Raw genomic sequence first — 15,775 nt, forward strand, 5'->3', positions numbered from 1 at the left:
ACATACACAGGTGATAAGGCTTTCCTCGTAGCTCAGTCAGTAAAGAATCTGCCTGCAATACAGGAAACCCAGGTTCGATTCCTGGGTCAGGAAGGTCCCCTGGAGAAGGAAATGGCAAGCCCCTCCAGTATTCTTGCCTGGTGAATCCCATGGACAGGGGAGCCTGGCAGGCTACAGTCCGTGGGGTCGCAAGAGTTGGACACGACTGAACCACCACTACCACCACACATGTGATCAGATAAGCAGCAGATTCAGGGTGGTGGTTACTTCTTAGGGAGCAGGGAGGAGGATGTTGGGAATGTTAGAAAAATGGACAAAAGCTCCATTCGTTAATCTAGTTGGACATTCTTTTTATTAATGTAATTTGACCTGTACATGTATATTCTGTAGTTACTCTAACAATGAGGAGCTGCGGCTCGCAGGCACTGGGACCACTGCCATGAGGAAGCTCTGCCCCCTGGCGCTCTGGGCTGGGACTGCCAGCAGGTGTGGGTGCAGGTGCCAGTGTGGGACCCCTGTCCTCGGAGCAGGGTCCCTCTAGTGCCAGGCCCTGGGACTGCTACAGCTCAGCCTGTTTACCTGGAAACAACTGGGCTGTATTTGTGGAGGGTATTTATGGGCAGCAAGGTATGCCCACCACACCCCTGGGCAGTGGAGGGCTGCCTTCCCCCTACCCAACTTGGGACGCCCTGACTCGGGACTCCGGGGCCCTGAGGGGTGTCTGGACGGGGGCCTTTGTTACCGTGTGAAACCCAGTCAGTTAAGAAAGGAGCAGCTTCTTCCTTGGAAAAAAGAACATACAAAACAAAGCTTAAGGAACTAAAAAAAAATCACTCTTGCCCGCTGTGAGGGAGTAGGAGGGGAGGCAGGAGACTTGAATGCAGGGAGCTCATTTGGGAGGCTCTGCATTAGCTGGGGCTCCAGTGAGCGCAGTGGGTGTGGGAGGAAGTTTCAGGCAACCAAAGTCATTGCCCTTCCCTCTGAAATGAACCCTGCCACCTGCTAGCTGTGTGAGCATGAGTTATCTACACCCTCAATTTCCACATCAGGAGAATGTAGACACTCACTGTGCCTGCCTGAGGACCGTCAGACACAGTATGTGAAGCACCTGTTGGCGCTGTGCCTGGTGCTTATGAAGGTCTCAGGACTACTGACCCCCCTTGCCCAGAGAGAGGCTTTTTTTTTTTAAACTCAGGAGCAGTCAGTCAGCTTGCCAGGTCCTATGTCTGCCAGCTTGTGTCTGCCCGGAACGGAGACTTCATGTTCTGATCGGCACAGAAGTTAGTGGTGGCCCCGCAAATCCTCAGAAAACAGAAGTTACCGTTGGCATGTCCGTAGGAGGGAGGAGAAATTGATATAAATAGCAGCAGGGACAGCAACAAGCCTGTCACAGGACCAGAGAGATTTGGGTGCTCCTCACTTCATCCCACTCCAGTACTCTTGCCTGGAAAATCCCATGGATGGAGGAGCCTGGTGGGCTGCAGTCCATGGGGTCGCTAAGAGTCGGACACGACTGAGCGACTTCACTTTCACTTTTCACTTTTATGCATTGGAGAAGGAAATGGCAACCCACTCCAGTGTTCTTGCCTGGAGAATCCCAGGGACGGGGGAGCCTGGCAGGCTGCCGTCTATGGGGTCACACAGAGTCGGACATGACTGAAGTGACTTAGCAGTAGCAGCACTTCACTTCACTTCACTTCCTGTGATTGAGAGGGACAGTGAGGCTGGCCCACCCTAACCTCTGTTAGGTGCTTTCTGCATCTGCAGCTAGTCAGAAAGCTTGCAGGTAGCCTCAAGCCTGCCTGTGGGTACAAAATGATGTGTCTAAGAGTGGGCACTAACCCCCTGAGGCTGCGCCTGCCTGGTCTGTGTGTCACAGGGACTCCTACCCTCTGGTGGCGGGTGTGGATTCTGCACACTCCAAGGAGCTGAATCAGCCTAGGCTATACAGTCCATGGGGCTTCCCAGGTGGCGCTAGTGGTAACAAACCGGCTTGCCAATGCAAGAGACATAAGAGACGGCAGGCCAGTTCAATCCTTGGGTTGGGGAGATCCCCTGGAGAAGGGCATGGCAATCAACTCCAGTATTCTTGCCTAGAGAATCCCACGTACAGAGGGGCCTGGTGGGCTACAGTCCATAGTGTCGCCCAGAGTCGGACATGACTGAATCGACTTAGCAAGCAAGCAATACAGTCCATGGGGTGGCAAGAGTTGGCCATGACTTACCAATTAAACAACTAAAACAACCTTCAATCTCAAGCACAAACTGTATCAGAAAAGCATGCTTGCCGTTGGAGGGCAATGTTATGTACTCTCTTATGCATCTATATTTCTAGCAATTCTGGCCAAAATCATGGGAACTTATGCTTTAGAAAAAAGCAAGTCGAATACACTGTACTGTTTTCAGATTCCCTTTTCCCAAAATCCTGTGCAGATTTGCCAAGGGTTTTCATGTTTTTCTTTTAAAGTTGAGTGTACCCTGTCATTGTTATGCCAGCACATCATACTCTGGGTCTATCTCTCCACATCCTGAGTCACCAGAGACCTTGTTATGTTGTAATTTTAGGGGCTGGACTAGAACCAAAAGATGCCCACTTAAATTTTATTTATTTATTATTTATTTGGCTGTGCCAGGTCTTAACTGCGTGTGGCACTTGGGATCTTCCATCTTAGTTGTGACATGTGGAATCTAGTTCCCTGACCAGAGATCGAACTCAGGTCCACTGCATTAGGAGCTTGGCGTCTTAGCCACTTGGCCACCGGGGAAGTCATATGTATATATAATGGCTAAAAGTAGCCATTATCTTCCAGTTCTGGAGGTCAGAGGTCCAATGTAGATCTTACTGGATAAAATCAAGGTGTCAGTCAGGCTGTGTTCCTTTTTATTTTGGCCGCACCACATGGCATTTGGGATCTTAGTTTCCTGACCAGGGATCTAACCTGTGCCCCTTGCATTGGGAGTACAGAGTCTTAACCACTGGACCACCAGGAAAGTTCCTACATTCCTTTAAAGAAATTTTTAAAATTGAAGTATATAATTGATTTACAATGTTGTGTTAGTTTCTGCTGTACAATGAAATGATTCAGTTATGTATATATCCTTTTTTATATTCTTTTCCATTATGGTTTATCACAAGATACTGGATACACTTCCCTGTGCTATACAGTAGGACCTTGTTGTTTATGCATCCTGTATCAGTAGTTTACCTCTGCTGGTCCCAAACTCCCAGTCCTCTCCTCCCACCTCCCCTTCTCCTTGGCAACCACAAGTCTGCTCTCTATGTCTGTGAGTCTGTTTCCGTTTTGTAGATAGATTTTACATATAAGTGATATCATATGGTATTCGTCTTTCTCTTTCTGACTTAATTCACATAGTATGATAATCTCTAGTTGCATATATTTTAAATATATATGTCTGGCCTAGAACTCACATCCAGACATAAATAAGTCTTATATATCAAACAAGCCAATTTAGTGCCTGTCAGCAGGCACTTTAGAGAGATGTCCAAGTGGTCAATAAGCACATGAAAAGGTTTTTCAACATCACTGCTTGTCAAAGACATGAAAAAAAAAAAACACCAGAAAGGCTAAATTTTAAAAGACTGACAATACCAAATGTGAGGGTATAGCATACCCGTGACTCTCATACACGGGTGGGATATAAAATGGTGTGGCCTTTGGAAAGCTCTTTGTAGTTCTTCTAAGAGTATACTGCTAATTTATGACCCAGCAATTTCACTCCTAAGTATATATACCAAACTGAGTTCACAGACTTGTACACAAATGTAAATAAAATAACAGCTTTATTCATAATAGCCCCCAAGCTGGAAACAACCCAAATATCCACCAACAGGAGGATAAACTGTGATGTATTCATGTCAAATATTATACAACAGCAAATAAAATCATGTACACAAAACAACATGGATGATTTTCAAAAACATTATAGTGAGTGAAAGATGTCAGACATGCTGTTTGTAAAGGTTCAAGAATAGGTAAAACTAACCTCTGGTGATAGAAGTCAAAATACTGGTCCCCTCTGTTCTTTCACCTGAGAGAAACTCTCTAAACTGCTGGAAATGTTCTGTATTTGAGTTGGTGGTGGTTACGTAAGCTGTATATTTAAGATACGTGCATTTTGCCAGCAAAGGAAACCATAAACAAAGTGAAAAGACAACCTGTGGTAAAGGAGAAAATACTTGCAAATAGCACAACCAGCAAGGGTTTAATTTCCAAAATAAACAGCTCATACAACTCAAGAGCAAAGAACCAAAATACCCAGTCAAAATATAGGCAGGAAACCTCAATAGAAGACATACAGATGGCAAACAGGCACATGAAAAGTTGCTCAGTATCACTAATTATTAGAGAAATACCAGTCAGAATGGCTATCATTAAAAAGTCTACAAAAAATGCTGGGGAGGGTGGAGAAAATGGAACCCTCCCACACATTTAAATGATAATGTAAATTGACACAGCCACTGCGGAGAACGGCACTAAAAAAAATGAAAAGTAGAATTGCCATATGATGTCTAGAGCAATCCCACTCTGGGCATTTATCTGGACAAAATTATAATTCAGAAAGATACATTCATCTCTATATTCAAAGCAGCACCATTTACAATAGCCAAGACATGGAAGCAATGTACTTGTCCATGACAGATGAATGGATAAAGAAGATAGGGTACATATATACCATGGAATGTTACTCAGCCATAAAAAAGGAATGAAATAATGCCATTTGCAGCAACATGGATTGACTTAGAGATTATCATACTAAGTGAACTGAGTCAGAGAAAGAGAAATACCATATGATACTACTTATATGTGGAATCTAAAATATGACACAAATGATCTTGTTTACTGAGGAGAAACAGACGCACAGACAGAGAGCAGACTTGTGGTTGCCAAGGGGGAGCGGAGTGGGGAGTGTTGGATTGTTAGCAGATTGGTTTGCTAATAAACCAGTTGTTAGAGAGTTTGGTGTTAGCAGATGTATATTATATATAGAATGGATAAACAAGTTCCTATCAAACAGGGAATATCAATATCTTATCATAAATCATAACAGAAAAGAATACAAAATATATATATATGTATAAATGAGTCACTGCTGTATACCAGAAACCTTGTAAATCAACTATACTTTCAAAAAAAAAAAAAATTGAACTCCTCCAAAAAAAGTCACAAAAATTGCACTTTAGCAAAGTGTCAATTTTATCTTCCTTTTTTCCAAAAAAAAAATTTTAAAGCAAACTTGTTAAAAAGTTAAATCAGATTTATTGGGAATTTACCCCAAGTGAAGGAGTCATAAACTGGCCCAAAGGTGGCAGCCTAGGAAAGAGTTAATACAGATGGAGTGTCTTAGCTACCCTTGTTAAAAAATCGTTCAGTAAAATGTCACTTATCTGCTGAGGGAAATCGACACAGTGTTTATCTCAGTGAATTTTCTATTTACCAGCAAGGTATAAATGTAATATAAAAACAATAGAAGAGTTTGGAACTAGATCGAGGTGGTACTGTACAGAACCATGAATGCAGTGTCAGTGAACTACATGTTAAAATGTCTGTTATATCACTTTCATCTTAATTTTTAAAAGTATTCAATAAAATAGAAGATAAAAGATATGTGTATTTTGCTGTGTGTAAACTGTACACCTCCAATGAACCCCTGATACATACAGCTAAAGCTGTACTCACAGGGAAATTTATAGTCATTAATATTCCTGTGGACAGTGACTGCAGCCTTGAAATTAAAAGACACATTTGCTCCTTGAAAGGAAACTATGACAAACATAGACAGTGTATTAAAAAGCAGAGACGTTAACCTTGCCTGCAAAGGTCCATATAATCAAAGCCATGGTTTTTCCAGTAGTCATGTACAAAGAAGACTGAGCACCGAAGGACTGATGCTTTCCAATTGTGGTGCTGGAGGAGTCTTGAGAATCCATTGAACTGCAAAGAGATCAAACCAGTCACTTCTAAAGGAAATCAACCCTAAATATTCTTTGGAACAACTGATGCTGAAGCTGAAGCTCCACTTTGGCCACCTGCTTCAAAGAGCCCACTCAGTGGAAAAGATGTTGATGCTGGGAAAGATTAAAGGCAAAAAGGGAAAAGGGTGGCAGAGGATGAGATGGTTGGATGGCTTCACTGACTCGAAATAAATTTGCACAAACTCCAGGAGACAGTGGAGGACAGAAGAGTCTGGTGTGTGACAGTCCATGGGATCGCAGAATCAAACACAACCTAGCGACTGAACAACAACAACAAAATACTAAAAATAAAGAACCTCTGTATTTAATTCAATAAACTAATGATAAGATAAAAACAGAATTAAAGGAAGGTGAAAATTAAGGAAGTAGGGCACAAAAAATAGTAAAAATTAGTAAATGAAAATGTTATTTCTTTGAATATATGAATAAAATAGGGAAACAAAATAGGTTTGGAAAATATTTGAGTTCCATCAGTGGTTCTTGTGAGTTTGTCTTTAAATTGGTGCTGTGATCAATAGAACCATAATAATAGAATTTGGTGCGGAGTTCATTCATTTATTAAATTTAAATAATCTGTTGACTCTCGAGCCCCTGAAGATGCTGTTTTATAATCTGTCAGGAATGCCCAAGTGTGAGAACTCTGATTTCAGCTGCTGCTTGTCCCGGAGAGGCAGGTCATTTATCCACATTACCTAGCTCATTCGGGCGCACGATGGCTCCTGCCAGGCAGGTGCTGTCCTCATCAGAGATGAAGTTGCCCCGGGTGTCTGCTCGCATGTGACAGGGAATTCAGGGTGACCCAGGCCTCAGGAAGGCAGGAGGAAGCCCTCAGGGATTTCAGGGGGCCCGGAGGCTCCGCGGCAGGTGCAAACGGGCCCCGAGTGTCGGGAGCCGAGGCCCGAGGCGCGATCCCGCAGGGCTTGCCGGCTGGAGCGGCGCAGGTGCGGGCCCCGCGGCGAGCAGGGGTGGGTGCGCTCGCGGCTGCCAGGTGCGGGCGGGCCGGGGGCCGAGGCCGGACGGCGGCCGGGGCGGGGCGGGGCGGGCGCGGCGCCCCGTATGCCAGAGGGGCGGCGGGCGCGCGCGGACGGCGGTAGCGCGCGGGGTTCTGCGGGCGCGCGGGTGAGCGGGGACGCGCGGCGGAGAGGCCTGCGCGCCAGGCTGCGGGAGCCATGCGGCGGGCGAGAAGCGGCGGAGCGACCAAGCCACGCGGGCAGAAGCGGCCGGGGTCGTCCAGGGCCCCCGCCTCGGCCCCTAGTGCCGACCGCGCACGGCGGCCCGCAGCCCAGGCCGGGGGCGGGAGCCGGGCGGCGGCGAGGCAGCCGGCGGCCAAGCGACGGTCGCCGCCGGTGCAGGAGGCGGGCCCCGGGGAGCCGCCGCCGGTGCCGCCGTTGCCCCCGCCTCCGCCCGCGGCGCTCACCGCGTCCGAGCTGGACCTGGGCGAGCAGCGGGAGCGCTGGGAGACCTTCCAAAAGCGGCAGAGGCTCAGCTTCGAGGGCGCCGCCAAGCTGCTGCTGGACACTTAGTGAGTGCGGCGCGGCCGGGCCGGCGCCCCTAACGTCCCCGCGGTGCTCGAGCCGCGCACCGGCCAGACAATGGCCTCCGCCCGGCCCGCGCTGAGCGCCGAGGCGGCAGCCTTCCTGGGATGAGGGTCGGCGCGGCTCCCTGGTCCGGGGCCTCTTTCGTGTTTGTGCATGTGTGTTTGGAGAGCGGCTGTGAGGGCAGGGACGGGGCGAGAGGCGCTGGGACAGTTCGGAGCCTTCGGGGAGACCGGCGGCCCGGTTACAGCGCGCGCAGTGCGCGGAGCCAGGCGGCGGGAAGACCGAGCGGGCCGCTGGGTTCGGAACCACCGCGGGCACTCCAGGGCCCGGGGCTCTGCTTCTCCCCGCTTTGCGACCGCGGGCCGAGGACCCCCGGCTTTCCCAGCGGCCGCAGGAGGACTTTGGACGGTCCGTGGGGTTCGCAGTGAGCTGTTAGCTCCGGGGGGCGCCTCGTCGTCTAGATGAGGCCCCTGCCCTGTAGCGCCCTTAATATTTCATTGTCAGTCGTGTTTTACTAAAACCCCTCCCCCCCAAAAACAAAACAACCCAACAATTGCATAACAACTTGAGGATCTCTTTTTCTTAAAAGTGTTTTTTTTGGTCTTTTGTCCGTAAGAAATTCTCTTCATTAGGCGAGTCTTCTCAGAGATGAAATACTGGGTTTTCCGTGTGCTTCACTTTTTGGTTTATTATCTTGGACTGTAGGGTGAACATTTTAAAATCTACATCATCCAACAATTTTGAGCCCTTAAAGTGTACCAGCTACTGCCCAGTGTCGTAAAACGCAGATTTGGAGTAAATTTAGACTTTAAAACAAACTGATAAATGGCAAAAAAAAATTCAAAGTGTTGAGGTGAAAGGATGAGTTGTTGTTTTTTCTAACCTATCAGATTGGCGCAAGTTACATTTATTCAAGAAAGAAAAACTAAATTAGAATATGTAACTTCACTGTTACTGTTAAAACATTATTGTATGAATCTGGAGGAACATAGAGCAAACCGTTGACTGTGGGTCCCTCTGGGTGTTAGGAGACTCTCATCTTTAGTACTGTCAAATGTTGTAAGGTTTGTTTTTTACCATACACATTATTTGTGTATGCAGGGAAAAAAATACATCAAATTAATGGAGTCAGCTTATATAGAAACATGAAAAAGCATACAGTCTTGGTAACCAAATAAATGCAAATTAAAACTGCAGCAAGCTACTTTTCCTATAATTACTGCTTGAGAAGATTCAGTGAAATGTTTTCTCACTCATTACTGATAAGAGTGTTCAGCTCTTCTGGAAAGTACTTGGATGATATTTATCAAATCTTAATAATGTCCAATGAAGGACCTGACTTACAAGTTTTAAAGGGATTAAAGTTGAACATAATGTGTACAGATAGCTCTGTAAAAAGTCACATGTATGCAAAATACTGGAGGGAAATACAGTAGACTTATAGGAGCCTTTTGTTAACTTTCTCAAAGACTTCTGAACCACTGGACTTGGTCTGGTCCCCTTGTCTTTCTTTTTCTTAGCAGCCTGTACACCCTTTTTCACAGTCATATAAATATTCAGTAATTTGTGTAATGGCTGCTCAAGGTCCCTAAGGCCGGGACCCTATCTACTGTCCCTTGTTTTTTTTTATTGCCCTGCTTATAAAAAATCTTAGTACTGGCCCTATAAGTAAAAATGTTCAGGTGGCTGGTTTAGGATCTTCACCCCAGTTCTCTTTTCCATACACTGGGAATAATTTATTCTGCGACTTAACAAAATAGAAGTGGAAAAAAGAGCTCATAGACAAAGAAGGCACTGAATCCTTTTATAAAACTGAGGGCACCTCCTCAGAAGCAGAAACGTGTCCCCGTTGTCCCGTGAAGACTCCAGTTCCATCTTGTTGCTCTCTTTCCACTGCGGCCTGACCGCTAAGGAATCCTAATCTCTCTGATTTCTGCTCTTTCCAGCGAATACCAGGGCCTGGTGAAACACACAGGAGGCTGCCACTGTGGGGCGGTGCGCTTTGAAGTTTGGGCCTCGGCTGACCTGCACATCTTTGACTGCAAGTGAGTGTCTTCCTACGTTGTTTCAGAGGACACAGCGTGTGAGGGCGCTTTAGCATCGTCTGGGGAGTTGGGATCCAGGTGAAACCACCATGGCCGTGAGCAGGGAATTGGGGTCAGGTGATGGGTACATAAAGGTTCATGTTCTGTTTTTTCCTTTTATGTGTGTTAGATGTTTTCATTAAAAATTTTAAAGATGGAGGGAGGCTAAGAATAACAGCCTGCTGTGTGCGTGACACAGCTCAAGTCCTGCAGCACAGCCTCAGGGGATGTGGAGGGGTCCCTCGACTCGGGCCAGGCAGTTTCTCAGAGAAGAGTGCCACCCGTGTGTGGGAGAGAGTAGTACCCTGAAGACGGTCGGGCTGGATGCTGGATGAAAGGCCTTGGGCAGAGTCTGCAGAACTCTACAGAACTGGGTGGGGTGAGGCAAGCACATGCACACCTGGAAGCTTGCCATGCCCCAGGCCACCTGGCCCATATGTCTAGGTGAGGCAAGTGACGCTACCAGGGTCAGCAGAGGGCCCGCTGTCAGCACCTGCCCACCGTGTGATAGGTCAGGCCCTCCAGGTTCGACTTCTGACCTGTGGTTGGTGTGAAACTGACTGTTCAACAATAGCCAGTTCTTTCTGCCCCTTGGTGCCATGGTGCCTGGGTTATATGTGAAGAATAAATAAATTCCATGGAATTCCTCCTACGGGGACCTGACCCAGTACTAACAGATAGAAGAAGCAGCCCTATGGAATAAGCTGTTAGAGGACCTCGTGTGGAATTAGAGTTTCGTAAAAGGCGGACTAAAACAAGGGACTTAGGTTTACTTCTGAGGACCTGTGGGCCCTGGAGCTGGGCTTCCTCTGATGTGCAGAGGAGGTCAGGGCACCTAGGCCTCCTGTCAGTTTCTGCGGGGGATGTGGATCCCGAGGCGGAGAGCGGATATCTGCCTGATGCTTGCTTTCTGTGAGTCTCCAGAACCCACTTTTCCCGTCACTCGTAAACCGGGGGTGGGGGTGGGCAGTGGGAACGTGGTTCTGCATGTCCTGGTTTTCTTAGGGTTGTGTGGCCTGCACTGCTGGCTGTGGACCTGCAGAGCAGAGGCCCCCCGGCACCCAGCCCGCCTGCCCGAGCCACCCTTCCTTGGAGGGCAGTGAGGGGGCCTTCACCTCCATGGTCAGCAGGCTCCTGGGACTGGGAAACCCAGAGGGCACACAGGGTTGTTCACCGTCCGGGGTCTGCTCGTGTCTTTCCATAGCTGCAGCATCTGCAAGAAGAAGCAGAACAAACACTTCATTGTCCCGGCCTCTCGCTTCAAGCTTCTGAAGGTGAGTGTTTTAAGCGGGGCTGGGGGGCCCTGCCCTGGCTTACAGGGGCCTGGGAGCCTCCTGGGCCTCTCGGGGGCTTTACTTTCCCTGTCACCCAAGGTTTCATGCTTCTCTTTAAAAAGTTATGTTATTTTTCTCCTTTATATTTTGGATACATATTTGATCCATTATGTATAAACATGGAGGATCAAAAAATAAATTTAAGATCACCCAGATCCTATCAATCAAAGGTAACCATTATTGTGTTTTGGTGTGTGTCCTTGTGCATTATTTTGGACATGGATGAATACGTCTAAATATTGTGTTTTTCTCAGCACAGAATTTTACCTCATTTTCTGTTTTATAACTGACTGTTATCATTTCCTAATGAAAAATAAATGATTGAAAAGATTTTTAACTTTATTCTTTGGGGGAATTTTTTGTGCTTGGTCCCAGCTTTGCAAGGTAAAGAGTGAAAGGCCTTCCCACCACCCACTCCCCGGCCACAGCCACTTCCTACTTACACAATTATGGCTATATTTGTAGTGTTTTTTGTTATATGAATGTACCACAAGTGATTTTCTACACTTGAACGTCTAGGTTGAGTGCAGTGCTATCTTGAACCTCCCTGTGTGTAAGTCTTTAATAATTTAGAAATTTTCTTTGGATCAGTTCTCTTGGAAGTAAAATCTCTGGTCAAAGAGTACAGAAGCTTTGGCACTCTCTGCTCACGGGGTGGGATGGGGCTGTGATTGGTCCTCGGGTCCTATTGCCTGCTGTGGTCTGATCAGTGTCTTTGCTTTGGGGTTGTGACCTGTGCGAGGGTCTCCTTCTCTGGGTCCGGAGTTCCTTCTCTGGGTCGGGAGTTCCTCCTGGAAGCATCTCTGGTCATGTCTGTGCTCCTGGCCCCAGGGCCTTGGCACTGGGTGGTCCCTCAGTGAGCATCTGGAAGGAGAAGCTGAGATTTAATCCCAGGCACTTTGGGTCAGTTTGTCTGCTTTTCTTTGTCTGCCCTGGATCTTTCCCGTGGGTGTCTTATGTGGGGAGGAGGGTGCCAGTGGGCAGCACCCTTGTCTTTCCCACGATACCCCCTCCCCCGGGTGCCAGCTAGAGACTGTGGCCCGACCCCTTGAGACAGGTCCCCAAAGACACATGGGCAGCCAGGGGCCCTCGGTTTCAGAGTTGACAGTTACCCACTTTGTCTCCTCCATGGGCCTGCTCGCCAGTCATTGCCCTGGTGTTTACTGCACTGTTCTCTGACCCAGCCTGTTGAAGGAGCAGTTTTCTGTTTGTCCTTTAAGTACAGAACTCATTCTTTGATTCAGCAGTGTATATGGGCACCACTTGTGTGCCAGGCTCTGTCACATTGAAACCCAGCAGTTTATGTGGCAGACAAGGCCCTAGTCCTCAGAGCTTATGTTTTATGAAGGGGAGACAGAGAAATAAGAGGCCTGGAAGTGCCGTGTGGAGAGTTAAGCAGGGCAGCGTGGCAGGGGCTGTCTGGTGGCGAGTCTCGGTGGGCTCGGGCAGGCCCCTAGAGATGAGGCGTGTTGGGGGCGCACACTCTGCATGTCCAAGGAGCCGCAGGTTGGCCTTCGTGGCCAGAGGGTGGAGGCAGACCAGTGGGCAGGCTAGAAATGAGCATCCTTAGAATGGAAGGAGTGGTCGGGCTCAGAGGGTGTGACCCCTGGGGTCAGGAGAATTGACCATGGCCTGTCGTCATGGTGGTGATTTCTGACAGGGCAGGGAGACAGAAGTGAGCAGGGAGGTTGAACGCACAGGGCATTACACCTAAAATGGGCCGTGTGTTCAGCAGAAATTTTGAGGGTGGGTCAGGCTGGTGGGTGGATGCATGGACAGGGTCTGGTGTCAGCACCGGGCCCTCGTGCTGATGAGACCCAGGAGGCCATGAGGCTGTGAGTTTCTTGAGGGGAAGTGTTTGATCAGATAGCCCTGCGTGGTTGGGGACCACGTGACTATTTCCTGCTGCCTGTGTGTGGAGGAGAGGTCGGGGGCGGGGGGGGGGTTGTTGAGAAGAGGGCCCTCAGGGAGCCACTTCTCTGCGGCTCCGAGGGACCCTCTCCACGGTGATGGTCAGGGAAGACATGTGGAAGCCTCCGACCCTTCAGTCACCCAGTGTCTCCAGAAGTTATTCTTTGAAAGTGCATGCCAGGGTGTGTGCTTTTTAAAAACAGGAATGGTAGTGTAGTGCACAAATTGTTTCAGACCTTGCCTTTTCAGTTCCCTTTGTAACCTTGGAGATGGTCTGCTTGTTAGTATTTCTAAGTGGAATTGCCTCCTTCTTTTCAAAACTCAAAGAGATTCCATTCTAATGTCTGTACTTGATTCCTTTAACTGTGGGGCAGTTTCCATTTTTTATAAGGTTTCGCCTTTACAGATGGTGCGTTAACACCTATATCCACGTGGTTGGATAAAATACAGAGTTTTAATTGCAGGATACATTTCTAGAAGTGGCATTGCTGGGTTAGAGAAAATGCGTTTTGCAATGTTAGCAGATGTTATCCAGTGTTGTGGATTTGTACTCCTGTGACTCACATCCAGGAGTGCACGTTTCTCTATACACGCAGTTCCGAGTAAGCTCAGTTGGTGATTTTTGCCCGGGACAATGAAGAGCATACCTCACTGCAGTTCGTGAGCATGGATATCGTGTCAGAGGTTAAAGAGAGACTTGTTCTCCGGTTTCTCTGAACTGTCTGTGCACGTCCTCTGCTGGGTCTCCTGTGTCTCCATTAGGGATGTTAGCCTGTGATGTCTGGCATGTGTCCTTTCCTGGTCCTTTGTAGATGAATTTGAGCCCAGTGAGCATGTTCTCAAGGCCTTGAGTGGTGCTGTCTGGGGACACGGGGATCTAGTCCCTCACTTGATGCCTCCTCATTTAGGCCTGGGCCACAGTGGGGAGCTCAAGGTCAGAGGTTTTGTGTGCAGCTGACCTGGGAGGAGCCCTGAGTTGTCATGCTCCAGGCTGACGGGTCTCCAGGTCGTGAGGATGGGCCCCTACCTCAGATAGGACGTGTCCTCTTGACCCTGGGAGCCGGGCCAGAGGGCGTTCCCCACTGAGATTTTTACAGGGTTTATTTCTGTAAAAGACAACTGAAGCTCCTTGTCTGTGTCTCTCAGGGAGCTGACAGCATCACCACGTACACCTTCAATACCCACAAGGCGCAGCACACCTTCTGTAAGCGCTGTGGCGTCCAGAGCTTTTATTCTCCCCGCTCTAACCCTGGAGGCTTCGGTGAGTGGAATGGGGGCAGGCTTTGGGCACCGACGCCCTGTGGCCACCTGGGGTGAGACGCACTCTGGGAACAGGTGCTGGAGTCTCTGGCCGGTCTCCTGCCTGGCCAGGCCTCTCCCTCACGTGTGTGAGAGGAGTGGGGCTCGTCTGCTGACCTCTTCGCAGACACGGCATAGCCTGGCCCTGGGCCTCCAGAGACCCTCCAGTCCTGACTCGCATTTCCTGCTGCTGTGGGAGCTGGATGCTGCCCAGGGACCCACTGCAGGGGGAAGACATGGGCCTGGGGTCGGGGGGTTGGCGCGTGAAAGAGGTGAAGTTGAACAGCAGTGATGATGCCAGTAAAACTGGGCTTGTTCAAACACCAGCAAGGAAACCCCAGGTCCCTCTTCTTGGATCTGGGGGCAAATCCACCCTTAGACAGTTGTTAAGAATGACACCAGCCGCCATGCATATTGGGTAGGAAGTAGCCACGGAGGCTGCTCCTGGAAACCTGGCCCTGCAGAGATGCAGTCTCCATTGTCTCGAGCCTTGGGGGGCCTGGCGTCACCCTGTCCACCTACTCCTCTTCCTATAGAGCTCCTGTCTGCTCCTTTCCTGCTCCATGGAGTGTCTGTCTCGCCTGCCTTCCTGTATGGATGGGGACATATTTAAAGCTGAGAAAGTTACCCCTCAGCGCTCTGGACGAGGCCTGTGAATTCCTCAGGCTGCCCAGCAGAGGTGGCTCCGGGCTCGAGCCTTTCTCTTTTGTCCTCTAAGCTCGATGTTGAATGACGGTCAGCCCTGGCCACCCCTGAGCCCCGTTTGAGAGGAGAGTGAGCCAGGAGCTGCCATGGTGAGCTGTGGGGTGGGTTTGTCTAAGAGCCTGCCCGGCTCTCACGCCCACCTCCCTGCAGGGATTGCCCCCCACTGCCTGGACGAGGGCACCGTGCGCAGCGTGGTGGTGGAGGAGTTCAATGGCAGCGACTGGGAGAAGGCCATGAAGGAGCATAAGACCATCAAGAACATGTCCAAGGAGTGAGCTCCCGTGCCTCCTGTCCAGGAAGGGCCTACGGCCTCTGCAGTCTGCTCCGGCCACCAGTGTCTTCAGGCAGCTCTTGTCCTCCCCTAGCTCAGATTTTGACATAGGCTAGTTGATCCCCTTCTGTCCCCCTTCCTGACTTTTGTGCGATCTTCTAGAGAAATAAATATTTTTAACATTAAAGCAGTTCCTCTGGTTTATCGTCTTCCCTGTCCTTTGGTTTTGCTTCCAAGGCCAGTGGTTCTGCTGGTGCTGCTGCTGCTAAGTCGCTTCAGTCGTGTCCAACTCTGTGCGACCCCATAGACGGCAGCCCACCAGGCTCCGTCATCCCTGGGATTCTCCAGGCAAGAACACTGGAGTGGGTTGCCATTTCCTTCTCCAATGCATGAAAGTGAAAGTGAAGTCGCTCAGTCGTGTTCGACTTCGAAATCCCTCGGACTGCAGCCTACTAGGCTCCTCCGCCCATGGGATTTTCCAGGCAGGAGTACTGGAGTGGGGTGCCATTGCAGTGGTTCAGTGGCAGGTAATTACTGAGCACTGTTATGGTTCTTACAGCCATGGCCTGGCCGAGGGGTGAGGCGGGGGGGATGGTGTCAAAGGACAAACGAGAGCTGGTGAGTGGTCACAAGCCACC

General features: G+C 49.2%; 2 protein-coding genes and 1 non-coding gene across 4 annotated transcripts in view; 1 reads left to right on the forward strand and 2 right to left on the reverse strand.

Annotated features, from left to right (window-relative positions):
• Positions 1-2,918: 2,918 nt before the first annotated feature.
• TRNAG-CCC (transfer RNA glycine (anticodon CCC)) lies at positions 2,919-2,991 on the reverse strand. Its single transcript has one exon. It is a non-coding gene; the product is annotated as a tRNA-Gly (tRNA).
• Positions 2,992-7,164: 4,173 nt separating this feature from the next.
• Positions 7,165-15,293, forward strand: CENPV (centromere protein V). Its single transcript, XM_052658726.1, has 5 exons — positions 7,165-7,517; positions 9,480-9,578; positions 10,822-10,891; positions 14,009-14,123; positions 15,017-15,293. The coding sequence occupies exons 1-5, from the start codon at positions 7,165-7,167 to the stop codon at positions 15,139-15,141; spliced, it is 762 nt and encodes a 253-aa protein (XP_052514686.1). The 3' UTR covers positions 15,142-15,293.
• PIGL (phosphatidylinositol glycan anchor biosynthesis class L) overlaps positions 9,331-15,775 on the reverse strand; it is a 52,606-nt gene continuing 46,161 nt past the window's right edge. Inside the window, exons 7-9 of one of the 2 annotated variants that reach the window (XR_008201068.1) lie at positions 11,685-11,815; positions 10,733-10,830; positions 9,462-9,492 (exon numbers count right to left, since the gene is read on the reverse strand). Coding sequence is in view for 1 of the 2 variants with exons in the window: in XM_052658725.1 (XP_052514685.1) it covers positions 10,741-10,830 (90 nt within the window). In the remaining variant the exon portion in view is untranslated. Of the gene's footprint in view, positions 9,493-10,732; positions 10,831-11,684; positions 11,816-15,775 lie in introns of both variants that reach the window. The other variant, XM_052658725.1, reaches the window with a different exon arrangement.

This window comes from Budorcas taxicolor, chromosome 19, assembly GCF_023091745.1.
Source record: "Budorcas taxicolor isolate Tak-1 chromosome 19, Takin1.1, whole genome shotgun sequence".
Classification (NCBI taxonomy): domain Eukaryota; kingdom Metazoa; phylum Chordata; class Mammalia; order Artiodactyla; family Bovidae; genus Budorcas; species Budorcas taxicolor.

Excerpts from the sequence above, each read along its gene's own strand:
- CENPV (XM_052658726.1), top strand. The coding sequence starts at position 7,165 with ATGCGGCGGGCGAGAAGCGGCGGAGCGACCAAGCCACGCGGGCAGAAG. Across the intron at positions 10,892-14,008 it reads CTCGCTTCAAGCTTCTGAAG|GGAGCTGACAGCATCACCAC; the intron begins GTGAGTGTTTTA and ends TGTGTCTCTCAG. Across the intron at positions 14,124-15,016 it reads CTCTAACCCTGGAGGCTTCG|GGATTGCCCCCCACTGCCTG; the intron begins GTGAGTGGAATG and ends ACCTCCCTGCAG.